This window comes from Diabrotica undecimpunctata, chromosome 9, assembly GCF_040954645.1.
Source record: "Diabrotica undecimpunctata isolate CICGRU chromosome 9, icDiaUnde3, whole genome shotgun sequence".
Classification (NCBI taxonomy): Eukaryota; Metazoa; Arthropoda; class Insecta; order Coleoptera; family Chrysomelidae; genus Diabrotica; species Diabrotica undecimpunctata.
The window spans coordinates 206,017-225,393 of record NC_092811.1 but is presented as its reverse complement, the minus strand read 5'-3'; the positions used below and the strand labels follow the sequence as shown (position 1 = coordinate 225,393).

Sequence of the window (19,377 nt, the reverse complement as noted above, 5' to 3'; positions counted from 1 at the left end):
CTTTTTACTAGATAATAAGGCTCCAATTCTATTACAGACAAAAATCCTTGGCGCTATATTCCTGGATTTATTTCATACATGTTAATATTTATATACAGATTATTGCCATATTCGACCGATAGCGAATTCGTTCTCTCATTAATTAATGAATTTTCATAGAATAGATCTAACTTTTCACTTTTAAATATTTTTAATTTCCAAATAGATTCATTAATTTTCGCTTATAGAACATTTGCAATCATTTCGTTGTGCGTCGACAGTTTTTTTTTTATAGCAAAACAAAACTTGGTAGTCGATACATAATGATTTTCGATCTATAAAAGCACTTCTCACTCAGCAACCATACTTTTTAATGCTTTTTGTCATCAATTATGAGTGTATTTTATAAATGGGCAAGTGTCTAAGGAAAAAACAGCTGACAAAGCCTTATACATATTTTTGAAGATCCTATAAGGTATATAAGGGGTAGTTGATGACAAATTCTTAAAGGCGTATGGCTGGTTTTGTTGTGTTTTTTTAACATAGACAGTAATCAACTTGCTAAAAATTTAAATATTTTAAATTTGCTGTAATTGGATGCAACAGTAAAAGTCGTGTAAATAAAGGTCATTATATTCCATTGTTTACCTGATCCAAAAAAAGGTTCAGAGTTTTTACTGCTTATTTTGATAATAAAAAGACAGTTGATCAATTAAAAAGACTGGAAAACTGTATTAAAATAACACATATTTATCTTAAGTCAGGAGTTTATTGAAAAATACCAGATTTACAAAATTCATTTTTTTATAATATAAACGCAAACAAATGCAGCAAACACAAACCTAAAAGTAAGGTTAGGTTTAATTATTATAATAATAAATGGTATTATGATGAGGCCATTATTGGCAAAACTCGCTAATCGACAAAGGTTTCGAAAATTATTTTTTTTATAGGTTTATTTCAATTTTAAATAGGAATCGAAAAAATCAATATTTTTTAAATTAAATACAGTTTTCAATCTTCTTAATTGACCACATGTCTTTTTATAATCAAACTAATCAGTTAAAACCAATAACATTTTTCTGGAGCAGGTAAACAATGGAATATAAGATCTTTATTTATACGAATTTTACTGATGCATCCAATTGCAGCACATAATATGAAATATTTAAATTTTATAGAAAGTTGATTTTTTCATAGATATTTTTACTCTGATTAGAAAACGACATTACTAAAAGAAAAAAACTTTTGTATATAATACAATGTAAACTGCAACAGAGAAGGACTCGACGACTTTGGAAATGTGGAGAATGTGAGAGTACGTGTTATCCCAATAGAATTTTTATATCAGATTAATGATTTTTTGTACAAATTAACTTGGGTACACGGCGTTTATCTAAATTCATTAATTAATTAGAGCATCCTAATGAAGACTCTTATCGGCCAAATATAGAAATATCCTGTAAAATTTTTTAGCTTTTTTATTATATTTAGTTTCAATTTTATTCTGCTAAACTAAGTACTTTTATATGTTTTTTTTAAAGATTTATTTTAATTATTTTGTTTATAGTTATTTTATAGTTGGGTTCTAAGATGAATATGGTTGATGGTAGTGTTGGGGAATTACAGCTAAACTGAAGAAAAATATGGAAATTAATACATAAACCAGCATCAAATTATATATAAAATTTCTCTAGTTCAATGATTATCAAACACACAATTTTCTACTTTTTCATGCAAAGCCAGTATTTACAGCAGTTAGTTGATTGTAATTATTTTAAATATATATTTTGTACATCACGAAGATTATAGAAATATATGTAAGATAATGTAATGTTGTCAGGTTTGTTCATGCTGTATTTTTCTTCAGTTTTATAAAAATGTCACCAAAGTATCTTAAAAGTAAAAATAGTATTTGAAACCGTTTGTTATACTTTTTTCATAAACCTGAATAACGCTTTTTTTGTCAACTTACAACCTCTGGATTATAACTAAACACTGACGCACTAAAACAAAAACTTCTTTAATTTCGAATTTAATTTTCTTTTCTTTAATTTAGTTTTAGTAAATTAAAGGATCTGCATCTAAGGATCTAAAATGATTACTATTAGAGTTACTTTGTAATATACAGTCAGTATACATAGTATAAGTTTTGACTTGACAACTGTTATGTAATAATATAAATAATATATAAATAAAACAGAATATATTAAATATATTGCAATATAGATTGGAGCGATTTAGAGCATTACAATACTGGAAAAATACTATTGTATCATCTGCACACCGCAGATTATTGACTTTGACTCCATTTATTGAGACGCCTTTATCAATATTTTTGAAAGCCTCTTCAAAAATTTGCTCCGAGTACAGAATAATTATCAGTGGTGAAATTATGTACTCCTGTTTCACTACCCTTAAGATTTTGACCTGATCTGTATATTTTCTGTCTATTCGATGTCTTTTTAGTTATACTATTAATCACCGAAATAGAAGACGAAATCCAAAGATTAACACACATCTTCAATACCCAGCCAAGAACTAGAATGTGATAATATCAGCAGAAAAACCCAAATATATGATGACATCTAAATACTCACTATGATGTAAAATCGAAATTATGGAAATGGGAAAATAATAAAGCAGAAAGCAATGTTTAGATATGCGGGCATAGATATAAGTAGTTACGGAGATGTTGAAGAAGAAGTATGACAAAAAAGCTTAAAAACAAGTAAGGCGGTTGGATCTCTTAGTGACACAATCTGGAAGAACAAAAACCTAAGACAAGACACAAAAACAAGAATCTATAAAGCAGCAATTAGACCTACATTAACATACATGGTGAAGACAAGACGTGACACATCTAAAACGAGACGACTACTAAAAACAACGGAAATGAAAATACTCCACGAATATCAGAGACAAGTCTGTTGGATAGGGAGAGAAGCGAAAACATAACAAGAGATATAGAGCATATAGAAGGCATAAATGGATGGAAACAGGAGTGGAACGAACACATTACTAGTATGGCAGAGGACAGGATAGTACGAATAGAACGGGATAAAACACAAAATGGACAAAGAAGTATTGGTAGATCAAAAAAAAAGATTATGCGATAATTTAAACAGCTTAGAAGGCTAACGTTAAAGAAGAAATAGGCTTTAAAGCCTACATACAAGAAGGAAGAAGAAGAAGAAGAAGTAATAATAGTGTGTTCCATTACACAACAAGAAAGTTAAACATATAATAAATGTGAAAGTTGAGTTGTTAGTTTAAAATTTTTTAAATAAAATTAAAACAATCAATAAAAAAAATTAGTTAAAATTATCTTGCAAGTAAAATATGGCTTTTTAATGTATATTTTTAATCCTACCGTATTTTGCAGAATATTCCATAACAGTTTTATAAATAATACTCAAAAAGTTTTTTTATTTTGTTGAAATAAAAATCAATAAAAGTCTTTGTGCTATAACACAAAACACTGAAATGAAATGAGCTTTGTCAAAAACCGAAGTAATAACGAAAAGAAATATATAAAAAGAATCGACATGACAGCTATGAAAGTCTCTATTACTATATATAAATAGCTTGTCGGGCCTTAAATTAATATAAAGACAACATTATTGACAACAAAGAAATATATTTAAGAGGCTTTCTGGCGTTTATGCCAATGTCAATGGCATTTAGATATATTTGTAATCTTATTTTTGATTAAAGAATTAAATTTCTTAATTACACAAACGGTTTAAGTACTACTTTAACTTTTCAAACCGCCAACTAAAAATGATTGGGCAGACTTCGTTACAAATCCAGTTATAAAAATTTCATTCTACCTACAATGAAAATCCGCTTAAAAACGATTTAAAGCCCTAAAATAGGATGATAGCCGGAACTCGGTGGATCAAAATGGGTTTATCATTAAACAGATAAACTATTATTTGACATATCGTGATCCATCCTTGGCAATAACTCCAACAAAATTCTTTAAATAACTCACTGTTTCATTTTTGTAATTAAATTATCACGCTCCACAATTTTTATTGATTTGTGCGAAATTTTAATTACTACTAGTTGATTGTTGATTGGATAGAAATTGATAATAAATGTATTCTAGGAGTTCATTAAAACATATCAATGCAAATTATTTATTGTCTGTTGATTTTTTTAGAATTAAAAAGAGTTTTTTTATCATTTTAATAATTAATTTGATTAATCTATTACACGGAATAATTCATTAAATTATTTTTTAATTAACGATATGATTTGAAATTATATTGAAATCATAAGAATGTGAAAAGAAAAAGATGACCAGTTGACTCCAAATTGAATAGGATCTTAAGGGGAAGGTATAAGTTTCAAAACATATCAAGAAATGTTTTAAAAAAGTTTCAAGCAGAAGATAATTTTTCAAAATTTCCATAAAATTTATTATAATATCTTATCACTACAGCTGTTTCGGCAGAGTGCCTTTCTCAAGTGATCTATTTTTAGTATGTCTTTACACTTTATAGTCTTTAACTGAATAGGTTGAGGAGGAAAAACTATTTGTCTCAAGGTGGTCATTCAGAATTATGTCTGTGTTTTTTAATTTGTTAGTTTTCATAGATTCTAATAAAGGCCTTTATTTTGGATGTGAATATTTGAAATTCGTCAATAAAAGAATGATTATGATCTAGAAGCTGAAGTGCGTATGTAGAATATGTTTTTTTCTTAATAAAAACTATTATATGTTCTGCTATACGTTTGTTAAAAGTTCTACCAGTTTAACCGATGTAAGTTTCTGGGCAGTCGCCATATTTAAGTTTGAATACACCAATGTGTAAGTGCTTTTTATTTTGGCTCTTGTTGTTTTTAATATATTTGCCTAAGTTATTGTTTGTTCTAAAAGCAGGTGGTATGCCTGTTATTTTTTATGTGTTTGGCTTTTTTTGTTGATCTCTTACCTGAATATGTAATCGAGCAGAAGATATTGGATTGTTTTTCTGGTGGTGGAAATACTAATTTCAGTGCTTTCTTATGTAGTTTTTGACTTAAAATTTAATTAAATGTTTGTTCGTTGTACCCATTGTTTACAGCTATTTGCTTAATGATATTTAATTCTATCTCAGTTGTATTTTGACATCGGAATTTCTATTAATCTATGTAACACGCTATGGTAAGCTATGGTATAATTTTTCCTTAAACCACAAGAAAAACCAGTAAGGATCTCTTCAAGCAAAAAAAGCACCAAACAAAATTTATAATTTTTTGTCAATTCGCAATAATAATGGGTTAGTAAACCCTCCAATATTATATGCTTCTAATAAATAAATTCCGCATATCACATTAAAAACAATTTCCGTTAATTTATAGAAAAACTTTCCATTAATTACCAATCGATTCACAATGATCAATCATCTTTCAGAAACGAATGAATTATTTAGTTGAATTTTGCCAGAATGATTCTGTTCGCTGGATTTGTTTTTTGATTTCTGGTTAGATTATCCCTTCTTAAAACCGGGGCGTTAGACTTTACAAGCGACAAATAATGGCAAATCAATAAACAAAACCGGAACTAGAGTTCATAAATATCAAGCTATCGTCGAAGCAATTCCGCTCCACGGTATGAAAGTGACACTTGGCCACGAGATCTACAATATTTTTATCGCATTACCTGAAAATGCTAAATTATGGATTCTATTTCATGTTACGTGTTTTGGCAGATATATTTGGTATGAAAAACTACTTGACTAAAAGCAAAAAAATAAAAACCAATAGATATAGTTGTTTATATTGGACATATTTTTTCTCTCTATCTTTCTTTCTCTCTATAGACTAGGGAAGTAAGAAAAAAAAGTACTCTGTTTGTGACACTATACCGGTCAGGCAAATAACAGTTAAAACTGTAACAAAACAATATAATATGTTTCATGCTGTCGATTTTTTGGACCTATTTTGTTATAAACAAATTAAGTTCAAAGACCAGTAAATTTTCACAAAACAAATTTAAGAGCAATAAACTTAGTACCTCAGTAAGAAATTGAAGAAAGTTTCTGAAAGAGACAAGGCAAAAGAAGACGTATTAGATAAGATTTTCTGAGAAGGTGATCAATATTCACCTGCTGATGGCACGGTAATATTTTTAAATCATTATTCTTGACCAATGTGTGCTTTTACTATTTTTTAAATTTAACTGATTATATTCAATAGTTTGTATTCGCACATTCAAAGATTAAGTAAGTTCCCGTTGAAATTGTTCCTGCTATGGTAATTGGTTAAAATTAAGTAATAACTACTGTTAGCACAGGTGTACGAGAGACTAATAAATTTCATTAAAGAGCAAAATTGGATCAAATCTCAGTTCTAAACCCAAATCTATCTTCATTCGTGTTGGATGAGATAGCAGGGAAATTTCATTGTGACATTCCTTGGATAACCATATTATGATGTTAATATTGGAGTAAATTCAGAAAGGGAAAAGATTGAAAGAATCAAATAAGATTTATTTATACATATTATATAACTCTTTTGTAACAGATAGTTCAGTCGTCAGATATTTGTCTCTAAAAATGAAACGAACAAGCTAAATTTTGCTTAGAATGCCCATTTTGAGTCCACAAAAAAAAAATACCAAGAAAGTTTGCCACACCTACCCTCCAACTTTCGCGTACTACCCTCGCAGGAGGGCTCTACGTCGTAGAAAAAATATTTCAAATAAAAACTGTAGCTGAGATAATTTTAAACAAAAATGTTTATTAGTATTTTTTATGTAGAATAAACAGTTCTCTCAGAAACAGCGATTGAAGCAACCGGCGATTTTGAATGTGTTACGCGCACGAAATGAATTTTTTAAATAAAATTTGTATTAACTCGATGTAAAAAATTACGACGGGTTAGGGAGAAATCCAAGGGTAGGAGTGGCAAACTTATTTGCATTTTTGGGGTTATACAATTGATATTCTCAGCAAAATTCAGCTATTTTTGGACAACAATCTCTGACGACTGAATTATAGGTCACTAATTTTGAAAAGTAATAAAGTAAATGTAATTTACTTCAAAAACCAACAAGAGAATAAAAATAAACCGTAAACCTCTTACAAATATATAGAGCTAGTTTAATTATTCGATTAGAAATACCGCTGCCATCCAACTATATTTGTACAACTTGCATCCTGATAACTTTAAAATTCTTCAGTTTAATAACAAGGAAGTGCAGATGAAAACCTTCAGAAAAATCGAAAATCCAAACAATTGTTTGAACTTAAATTTATATATACCCAATATAAACATTTTTGTTCTAACCTAATACGATAATTTCATAGTCACTAAATATTATACCAATTACTGCACTAAAAAGTTCACCGCAAATCTTAATCGGCAAGAAAAAAGCCCACGATGAAGCTACAGCTTAGTTTTATAAAAAAATTGGCATAATACGTATCTAGAAAGTTTAAATTTCCTGTTATTTTAGTCTAATTATTTGATTTTGTTTGCCTGGTTTTGATTAATTTTGGTTTTAAGACTATTTTTGCAAATACTGTGCATACTTTTTGGATATATGACTAGACGAGATCATGGACACATATTCACGTTTCTCACTATAGTGAGAACAACTGCTTTCATGACAAATTTTAAACTCCTAGAATACTTGTAGAATATTCTAACAACATGTATGATATCATGCCATGTTTATTTTAAAATTACCTTACTTGCAATAAAGTGTGCAATAGAGCAATGAAACTTCTAAAAGTTTGATTATTATTTCAATTTTGAGTGAGCCTGTTTTAAGATTTGCTAGTAACTTTTTTAAATACAGAATAATAAAACAAAGATGTGCTGCTAAGTAATTCTTAAGAAATCCCTGTTTTTGTTAACTTATAGACATTTTTATAAAATAGAAAATTGCAGAAATATTAAACAAATAAACTGCTTCTAATATCGGACACTTTTTTACGCTCAGTTTACAAACAGTATATGTGTATCAAGTAGATGTTTGTACTTTGAATCCGATGATCTTAAAAAGATCTCTGGTTCACGGGTTTGTAAGTCATCTGAGGATCTAAATACCTGTTTATACCTAATAATATTACCTATATACGAATTTTCTAATTAGTATATAAAAAAAGACGTTAAACTTCGTGTAACCTTCTGGCTAAGCATGTGCTTCAGGTAAATTATGAACTGAAAAATTTGTCGGCACCTGAATCAAACACGGTTCTTACAGCTTATTAAGTCAGTAACATAGCCAATCTTAGGCCACCACTACGCAGCTAGGGCCTTTGCTGTTCATAATCATCATAGTAATATATAAAATTTATCTTAACAAAGGTGAAAGTAGGTGTAAAACTTATACATTGTAAATTATCGCAGAAACAAAACAATAAGTTTAATAAAAAATATTCTTAATAACAGCGGAACGTCTTTTTAATGAGAGGTACCCCGATCGCCCTACATCGAGAGCTTATTTGAGAAAGCTTCTTCGGAAATTTAAACAAACAGTTAAAAAATTGACATAATTCCAGAAATGGTAGTGAACCCTACTTTTTCTACAGCTCAAGCTGCATCTATCTATGAAATCAGTCAAAAGACAGAACACCGAGTGTTGGCTGAAAACAAATTTCTTCCATACAAATTAAAAATTTTGCACCAACTTACAGATGATGATCCCGACCGAAGACTAGAATTCTGTGAAAATATGTCCTATAAAATTCCAAGTCAGTCCAAATAGTCTGATTATATAAAAACATATTATTTGTTTTAGTGACGAAATACCTTTTCTTTCAATGGAAATGTTAACACACACAATATGAGGTATGGGAGTATCCTCACGTCTTTCGTGAAATACATATTCAATTTCCAAAAAAAAATTTTGGACAGGAATTTTGGGAAACCACATAGTTGGAGGTGTTTTTCTTAATATAAACTTAATCGGTGAAGTGTATCTGGAGATGTTACAAAATGCAATTAAACCGTTAATACTTGAAATTCTGTCGTGGTAGATGGATTGGACGACGAGGTACGAAATAATGGCCAGCTCGGTCACCGGACCTCACACCATTTTTTCTGTGGGGATACTTGAAATTTAAAGTTTACGCTACAGCACCCGATACTATTGACATTTTGAAACAACAAATTGGTGAAGAATGTAGGGAAATTTCTCCCGACATATTTGAACGAGTGTGCCAAGAGTTTAGAGATAAGATGCATTACTGTCAGAAAGTAGATGAAGCACATTTTGAACACTTACTATAAGAACTGGTTGTTAAAATTTATTAATTAAATGAGAAGCTACAATTTTAGTATTTGTTTAACTTATTCATCAAAATGAGCTTAAACTCAAACAAAATTATTATGACTTTTCAGTCGATAGGTATTTTCAATACCTTTCAAACGGGGAATCACTTACCATAAGGTCCCATTTAAAATTAACAGTTATGACTAGATGAGAAGCCTACATCTGTTTATTACCTCCCTCCAAATTTTACTATTATAACAATAACTGTTCAAAAGATACGAGGAGGGGAACGGACTTTTGGCTAGCACTGTAGAATTAGTACTAGAAAGTTAGTGTACCAGACAATATTAACCTATACCGAAAGAGTTACTTGCGCCTGAAAAGGTGTTACTGCTACCTTCCACCATCTCCAGGTTTCTCCAATTAGAGAACTTTCAACAGAATGAGGGTAGGGACTATTAAACTTGAGGTGTAACAAAAACAAGTGGAACTAGATTGTGGATGAAGAAGAGTACAGATTCAAAAGTAAAAAAACTGTTTGAAAAACAGAAAATATTATTGCTAATATATTATGAATCTTATGTTTGATTACTGACACAAGGAAAAAAATCGAGTTTTAATATGTCAAATTTTTAAAATAGATTGGCAATATATTAAGCAAAATTAAAGAGAATCAACTACATTTCAAATTTAAAATGTCGTATGTATTTAAAGCTAGCAGTAAACTGTAAAGAACAATCAAATATTTTGTAAAAAAATCTGTTTTCTTTTTTAAGCTGCTATAAACAATCGACTTTCCTAAGACATACCTGTAAATATAATTTCCTTATAAGAAATTGAGACTTTGTAATACACTCATTAAATCACACCCACTTAACATAAATAATACAAAATAATCTATGTATGTTCAGAACACTCTAAAAACATGCGTCTTTTTAGCACAAAACAAAACAAAAGATAATTTGAATAAAGACAAAATAACGGTGTTGTTAATAATTGTTTGTTTCCAAATCCGAGAATAACAAAATAACTCGTAGTCCCGACCCATTTTCAGACTTTTAAGTTATCCGTGTGCGGATGAAATTTCAGTCCTTTTATGTTAATATTAGAAAAAGGTCTTCAAGTGATTTATGCCAAACGTTTTTGAGTTTAGGAAGCAGACGAACAGTAATTTTTAAAGATAAACGATATAGACGTTTATATAAAAACATTGCATCAAAGATTATTCCAAACATAATATCTATTATACGACTGGAAAATAATGGTAACCTGTAAATTTACCAAAAGTTTGGCTAGATGTAAAGGAACACTAATGTCAGCAAATATTTAAATTGGGAATCCATTGTATCTGCATTGGGATATTTTATTTGTTAAATGGAGGCTGATGGCTACACAATAAAAAATTCATATCCCTAATTTAGTAAGTGTTCGTCATATTCGGAGTAACTACCCGTATGTCATAAAATAAACAATAAATTCAATTTAAGTATATTATATCCTTACCATTAGGATAATAGAATTAGATTAATGAACCTTAATCCCTTAATGACTGCTTTTATTTTTTTTTTCTTCGTTGTACGAAGAATAGAAAAATTATTGTTTTATATTGTAAATTATTGTTTTATATTCATAAATGTTGATCTTGTCTATCCAATTTTGCTAATATTGAGATTTCTGTTCTCTTTTTTAACTCTTCGGACAAGGTGGGTCCAATGGACCCGACACGCTACTTTTTTTATTATAAACTAATAAAAAATATTTATTGAGTTTTATGCAACAATAAATTTGTTTATAAGTATATATCCGATAACATAGTTATGAGCTACTCAAGACCTGCTACAAGATTGAAAACATACATAGAAAATGATGACCTGAGAAAAGATGACTGGGAAAATACAGTGCTATAGAGGATGAAAACGGCGAATTCATAATGGGAAAAGCCGAAGAAGAAGAAATTTTTTTTTAACCCACAGATCCTACAACTCTTGTGATAAGATACAAAATTACACTATGATTAACGAAACATTTTGTAATAGAATAACATTAGTCAATACATGCCCAGGAGCCGATGTCAAGTCAGACCTTAATCCACTAATTGGCAAACTTAGGTTCTGGCTTAAGAAGATTCGGCATAGTGTCAATCCAAAATAGGACACCAGGCTACCAAAAGACCAACATACATACCAGAGTATAAAACTGTATATACAGAGCAATGTGAATACCATCATTCAAACGAATGTAATAGACCAGAAGTCAGAAAAGTTGAACAGAGTTTTACAAGACATACAATAGAAATGGACTGACGACCAGAAGCTTGTTAGCAACAACTGGATAAAAGCCGCACAAGCCAGAGACAGATGGAAAGAGCTGAGGAAGACCTATGTCCACCAGTGGACGCACACAGGTTGATGATGATGATGATGACAAAAAATTCCTTAAGTCACCAACAATAAAAAACAATCGTGATGACCAACTAGATTTTAGATATGATGGAGAAGAGGAAAAAATTCAAAGATTAGAAAACTAATCAGGGATAAAAAGATCAAAGAATGGATCGGAGAACTCTTCAGAATTTCAAAAGCTCTCGAATTTCCTTTTGACAATCATCAAAGTGTAGCTCCGAGCACCGATTTTTTATCCGCAATTCATTCGATAGAGAATATTTTTAATCAACATCACTTAGTGCAAAAATACTAGAATCGATTCATTTCCATACTTATCAGGAGCTATCAATAACAATAATATAGGTGCCTTCTAATAAAGAAAATACCAAAGGAAATGAGGTGGTTGATAGCGCTGCAAACTGAGCATCTACATGCAACTTACCTATCTACAACATATAGCAAAAAGATATAAAATCAAAATTGAAAAGGAATTTTCAAGGTAAGTGGCAATAACTCTGGATTATCATAGACAAAAAAATCAAGACAATAACAACCTAATGTCACCAGCTTTTTATCTCTAACAACCCAGAAAAGAGAAGATAACACTACGAAAATTGAGGATAGGACAAACGCATTTTACACATAGTCAACTTATGTCCTCTATAGATCAACTTCCATTATTATTATGGTTATTCCCCATTGCAACGATATTCCCATTACTGCCAAACCCAATCCCATTACATCCTCACAGAAGGTTAACACTATTGAACCACTAGCATTGCCAACAATATAACCCACAGTTTAAAAGAACTGAATCGTTCAAGCCAACTCAAAAGCCTAGTAAACTTCGTAAAGGTTACACAATTGTATAAAAAAACCTAATTCACATATATTATTGTTATTTTTTAACTACTTAAGTATTTTTAATGGTAACGTAAGTGACTTATATATATTGTGACATGACATGAAGAAGTGTCTTTTACTATGTAAAAATTGCCAATAAACGTATGTATCTATCTATCTATCTATCATAATGAAAGTAGTTTAATTATGGTTGATACACATACAATATTTTATTCTAAAACAAGAAAGTTGTAGCCCGGAACATTAATAGCAGTCTTTTAAATACCTAAGAGCAATAATGTAAAATATTATTTAATACGTCTGCAATTTTTATGAACATTTTAATACTGTTTACATTAAAATTATGAAGACAAAAATCTATCTTAAGAATACTACAAGCAGAAGCATACGGTTGAAATCATAAAACACATGCTTCTTACCATAAAACCATCATACGTCCAACTACCAAATTTTAGCACGCAAGTCTGCTCGTCAAATGGAAAATATTCCACATCGATTTCGCACGAACTCTTGTAAATAGCAGGCGGCTTCCACTCTACCAGCCCTTGGTGATAGATGGTGGCTTTCGTAGCTAAGGTCACTTCGAAATTGCCGTCCGCGCTGTAAGGGAATGAACTAGCGACAAACCAACCACCAGAACACTAAATAACTACCCCGTAGTATCTTAGCTTGTCTCATTTCTAGGGATGCTTTAGAGCACGTGTGACAGATCAAAATCATCACTGAGGTCAACAAAATTGCCCTACTATAAAATATACTATATATTTATATATAATATAAATATAGGTCTCTATTGTAATTACTATCTCATAACTTTCCAAAAGAAAATTTCTCACTCGTTCCAATTATTATTACTATGTAATACAAAGGGTATTTACCCTCAAAGAGAACATTTCACTGTGATAATTATATTTGCGTTTAGAAACGGAACATTACTTATGTACCATTACCGAAAGAGACTTCATAATTTAATAATGTTTAATGTGTCTAAATTACTATACGTAAACTAAATGAAATAACCAGATGCAATTAAAACGACAATTCAATAATTTGAATTATTTATTAATTTTCAAGAATATTATTTCAAAAAATGATATATCCATATTTGATAATAAATACACATTATTTTAAATCAGTTTAAAATTAGGCTGGAAATAATAAAATTTGTAGGCATTTGACTACAGGCATGACTACTTTTAGCCAATTTAAAAATTGCCGTTGAAAAAAAATTGATGTTTGGATTATTAGTGGACCAATTGAATGCGATATATCAGTGGAATACATTGAAATATAACCTAATCTAATCTAAAAATTCCGATTTCGAGTTTCTGGTCACCGCGTTAAAATTTTGGATTGCAGAAACTATTGTTTTGACGATGTTTCGGCAAGGTAGCACTTACCATTGTCAAGTCATATTATTTCTGTTTCTCTTAAATGATCGAAGATAACACTGATATCTAGGTCGAGCCAAGTCAATTTCTAGAGAGGAGAATATCCCTCCAAGGAATGGCATACCGTTTGGATTGGGCTAATTACTGATTTATCGGAAATAACGGACAAAAAGCTAACAGGACAAATAATTATAAACTTTAGTAAAACAACGATGCTAAGCTAACATAAAAAATAGGACTAGACATGTAATCAGGGAAATAGTAGTAATTGAAAAACATTCAAAAAATTTAAATTTAAGATATGATGACCAAAGATTTCTAACTGCATGGAAACCAGCTCTACAAAAAAAAACGTAAGAAATAGAATAGGAAACTAAACTTGTAACCGTTTCAAAAGTTTCAAAAATTTATTATTGTAATTCCTACTCAATTTTCAAATTAATGTTGCTCACGCCATCTATCCGTAGAGCGCTGGAAGGATCTACCCTACCTCAAGGATCAAACTGTAGTCCTAATAGTTCCGACCTTGGCCGCCTCAAAATTGGAGCGTTCGTAAACTCCCTGCCATTCATCTCCCTTTTCTCTGCAGATAAACGTTTCTTGTTCAGAGAACTTTAACAAGTAAGAGTGATTGACGCGATAGTCGAAAAAGCTAGAGTTAAGTTCGCTAAGCTGGAAAACCACCTAACCCCGATAGTGCCAGAAATAGTTAGGTACGATACGTTTCATCGATGGAAGCACAAACATCCAAAGCAACACATCCTGGAAAATATATAAATACACGAGTTTGTAGCTCTACCAATGAAGATACTCATGGCACATGACAGCCTTCAAATAAAAATTATAAGAAACTTAAGAAACACTTTCGGCGTCTAAAAACAATTACAAAACACTAACAAAGGGCGAAAGCCACAAAAAAAGACCAATATCCCAAAACCCGGACACCATGGGCCAAGTGTAACATCCTCGAGGTCCGAGCAGCAACTTCAATTAGAGGATATTATATCAATGGAGAGAGTAGGAAAAAACCGCCTCACGCTAACCTGCGTTAATCATGTTAGGATATCGTGTTGGATTTCTTGTACCCAGGACTCCCACACCAAAAGCATTTGACTGATAAGAGTACCCCTATCGCGCACCAGAGTACGATAGAGGGGAAATTTTGATTAAAAACATTAAATGGCGGTAGAGTGGTTCCTGGTTACACGAATCAATACATCTCGCTTCAATGAATTGTAACACCCATGTCATTCTAAGGGAGTCCAGGTTTCTTAGACTACTGCGTTAAAATAAATTACTTGCTTGCTTGCTTAAATATTACTTTTCTTCGAGCCTCTAGAATAAACAGAAATAATTTGACTTGACAATGACAAGTAGTGTAACATTGCCGAACATTACAAAGATATTCATTTAACGTGAAGTCTATACATAAACAAATGTTATTAAGGAATAATATAAGAGATAATTGTAAAGATTTTATGCAGATAACGGTTGATAACGTTTGTTCAAATTTTTAGTCAAGTTATATTGTCCTTTCATCTTATTAGGTTTCATTAAACTGAATATAATCTAAATTTTAATCACTAGTTATCCTGCAATACTATTAATGCGTACTTTTTCCGTCTATTGTACAGTTTTCATGTAGAATCTCTATACGGTAATCTAATAATCCATATTTATGTGAACTCTAATTTTAAAGGCGGCAAATTTTCCAAAATAATATGTGGCTTTAAATGATAATCTCCTATACACATAGATAGTAGTAGAGTGATAATGGGTAATGGAAAATAGATCTAATCTCTAATTCATCGCGGTCCTTTTAATCTGAAATTAACATGATACTCATGGCAACTTTCCACAGTGACCAGTTGATGTTGCAGTATTATTAATTCGTATGCTGCTAATATAATATACAAGGATTAGAGTAGAAATTTATTGAATACAGAAGTACTCTACGGAAAGAATAGATACGTCGCATATAAAGGCAGATTCTTTTTTGTCTGCAGTATTAATACAGACAATGTTCCAGTCAAAGTCTAAATTTGATCAACAGCACAAATGTAATTATTAAATTTACTAGACACTTGAGACTCTTTCAGTGTACATAGTATATTAAAATTAGGCCAGTAATGCAAAAAAGGCTAAAAAGATCTTATACAGGTTTTTGAAGATTCTAAAACGTATATACGGAATAGCTGATGACAAATTCTTGAAGACGTTCAGCTGATTTTGTTTGTTTTTTTTAAACAATCATAAAATGTAAAAAAAAGTTTTAAAATAAGAAAAACGGTTCAAATAAAAGTTGTAGATTTTAAAAAGTTCGTTAATTTGCTATAAACCTCAGATAGATCGACAAAATAGTTTGTAAGTTATTTAATTTGTTTATGGACAGCGTATATTTAAACAACTGTGATTACCCAAACAGTGACTTAAGAGGTATTTATCAAATCGATTATTTAAGACTTAAATTTTATCAACATTGCTAATAAAAAAATATTTGAAAAATAGTAGCTTATGAACATTTATAATAACTTCGAGATTTTTATGTTAAGCGCTTGTAAGTAGGCTCACTCAAAAGACGGTAAAAAAACAATTTAAAATAAAAGAACCTTCTATGACCAATAAAAACCAAGTTGCCAGTTTGTTTCATAAAATCATATTTCAATTGTTTATTAATAATAAGGGCTGAAAATTGCAAAGATTATAAAAGAAGATTTATATTTTATGATCAGTTTGATGGATGGCATATACCTAGAAGGAGTAAAAAGGTATAACCCCTTAAAGTCATGGTATTCGTAGCCTGCACGAGCTCCATTTTTTTTTGACTGGAACTTGAATGGAGAGCGCTAAAAAATATGCAATATCTTGATTTCTGTGGCACGCAGAAGCCTGATTTTTGAAGCCAAGGTTCTATACTGTCGTTGTATTTTTCTTTTTTATCTATAGTGAAATGCTAAGGCGAGCGTTATGGAACGGGCGCCACAACATGGCTTGATCATGAGTCGCGTCATGGAATAGGGGGTCTTCACATCGATTCACTACTCTCGATCAATTTGTTTCTAGGCATCATATATTTACTCTATACATTTAACTTGTAGAACATATAGAAATAGGCAGCGAAATAAGACAAGGGGATTTGTTAAGCCCCATGATCATGGATGAAATCATCAAAACCATTAACAAAGAAATAGGATACACAATGAGACACAAAGAAATCAAAATACTCTGTTACGAAGACGACGTAATATTGATAGCCCAAGATGAAGATAGTATGCAAAGACTGGTTCACAGATTTAATATAAGAGCAAAAGAATTTAATATGACAATTTCATCTCAGAAAACTAAAACAATAGTAGTCAGCAAAGAACCAACCAGATGTTAAGTAGAAATTAATGGCGTCAGTATTGAAACAGTAATGGAAATAAAATACCTGGGAATTACACTGTCTAGCTATGGAGACTTGGACAAAGAAGTGAGAGATCAAGTACAAAAAGCAAATAGACTGGCAAGATGCCTTAATAGCACTATATGGCAAAATAGACACATTAACATGACATTGATAGATTTTTAATCCTTGTTCCTTCATATCTTTCATGATTGGTTTGCTCTATCTTCTTTGTACTCTTATCTATCATCATCTTCATTTAAAACTTCTAGTTTTTGTTAATATTTTTTCTTGGTTTCTATACTTAATTGATTTATATGAGTCGCTCAGAAGCAGACTGGCCCAACTTATTTTTTGGTATAATTCAGATAGGTTGTACAATAGGTGGCATTTTATCATATCTTTCATTTTAAAGTGGCTCAACTAACATTTCACTGTACACCAAGATATGACGCGAGTTGTACAGCTAGGCCACCTAAGCATTTCATATGATTTAGTTATGAAAATCTAGCCCAAGTGACAGTTGGGCAAGTGTGCAGTATTATATGTATTTCAGACATTCTCACTCTTGTCTTGTGTTCATTCGTTTTCTCTAGTACTATCAGCTTTTTATACGGTTTATGTTTGTTCAATCTTGTGTAACGGTGAATACATTACATACATTACTTGAAGACAATTGATTACACGAATTAATTAATAGATATTATGTTGGTATAGTTTGAAAATGCCGTTGTCGGATACATTCAGTACTCATGAACCCATCGAATGTGAAACAGATTCTCTCTCTGACTTCCATACACTCTCTGATGATGAGTCTTCTACAACTAGGGAAAGCTTCAAAGAAGATGAACTTGGTGAAACCTGGATCAAGTAGGGGTAAAAAACCTAAGAAAAACAAGTCAGTTTGGAAAAGACCTAAGTCTAAGTTGAAAAGAAATTCAGGAAAATCATATTTTAATTCTCGTGGTAGAACTAGCGTGTCTAAGAAACAATTTTTTTATGGAGTTTGTAGCTGTCCACGAAAGTGATATTTGTTGTTATCTCTTGAAGAAAGAAAAAACGTTTTCCAAAGTTTCTATAACTTATATGATTTTAATTTACAGACTACTTACATTAATATTCCAAGTTAGTGTTGTGAACAAAGGACGACACACAGCAGCTCAAAATCATAATAAACGTTCTAAGACACAAATAATTTATACATCATTACCGAAAGAATCAGGTGATATGAGTAACTGTTTGCAAATCCTTTTTTAACACAGCTCTACAAGTTTTAGATGGAAGGCTCACCAGGGCTTTAATAAACAAATCAAGAGGTTGCGAATTAATTACTCCGCGACTGGATGAAAGAGGCAAGCATCCACCTAAGAATAAGACAAAGGAAACATATATTCAAAATATAAAAGATTTCATTAACAAATTTGCCAAATACACATCCCACTATAGCTGCAACAAAAATCCCAATCGAGAGTATCTGTCATCTGATTTAAATATCTCAAAACTTTTTGATTTGTATGTGTAAAGTGAAGAATCAGAAGTGAAGGTATCCAAATTCGTCTTTTCAAAAATATTTAATGAAGATTTTATTTTTCATTTTTGTTCCAGTTTCACTTTTAATTTTAAAAAGTCAGCCCTCATTCGCTTAATAATAATTGCCAGAAATTCAAGTAGTTATATTATATATTATTATGGAAAAAACAAACATTTAAAAATTACTGCTGAAATACGGGTTTTTTTGCATTTATCTAGGTCAGTTGTGTATGTACTTTCATTTTAAATCGTACAAATTTAACAACTTTTTAAGATATACAATTTTTATTTATAGCATTTGTCTCTAAAATGTATAGGACACGTTTTATAGGCAAACAACGATATTTTAATTTTTTAATTTACAGATTTGTCATCAGTTAAGGTCGTGGCATATTATCGTGCACGTTGCGTTTCCAGCACATAGCGTTTAGTTTCCGAAAAATATAATTTAAATGGTTTTAAATATGAACAACGCACACTGTCCGGAACATTGTGTTTTAGACACTTAACGTTTCCGTTCAGTATATTTGAAAACAATATTTTACTGATGCCGACGGCTGCGTAACGAGTCGTAACGCGGTATCTATGTTAATTAGATACCTGTCGTTTTTCCCTTGTTGTTTATTTAGG

The 19,377-nt window shown here is 30.8% G+C and overlaps 1 protein-coding gene across 1 annotated transcript in view; it reads right to left on the bottom strand.

Moving 5' to 3' along the window:
• nAChRalpha4 (nicotinic acetylcholine receptor alpha4) overlaps positions 1-19,377 on the bottom strand; it is a 116,001-nt gene that overhangs the window by 68,551 nt on the left and 28,073 nt on the right. The window contains exon 4 of the mRNA XM_072542480.1: positions 12,861-13,041. Coding sequence (XP_072398581.1) covers positions 12,861-13,041 — 181 coding nt within the window. The remainder of the gene's footprint in view (positions 1-12,860; positions 13,042-19,377) is intronic.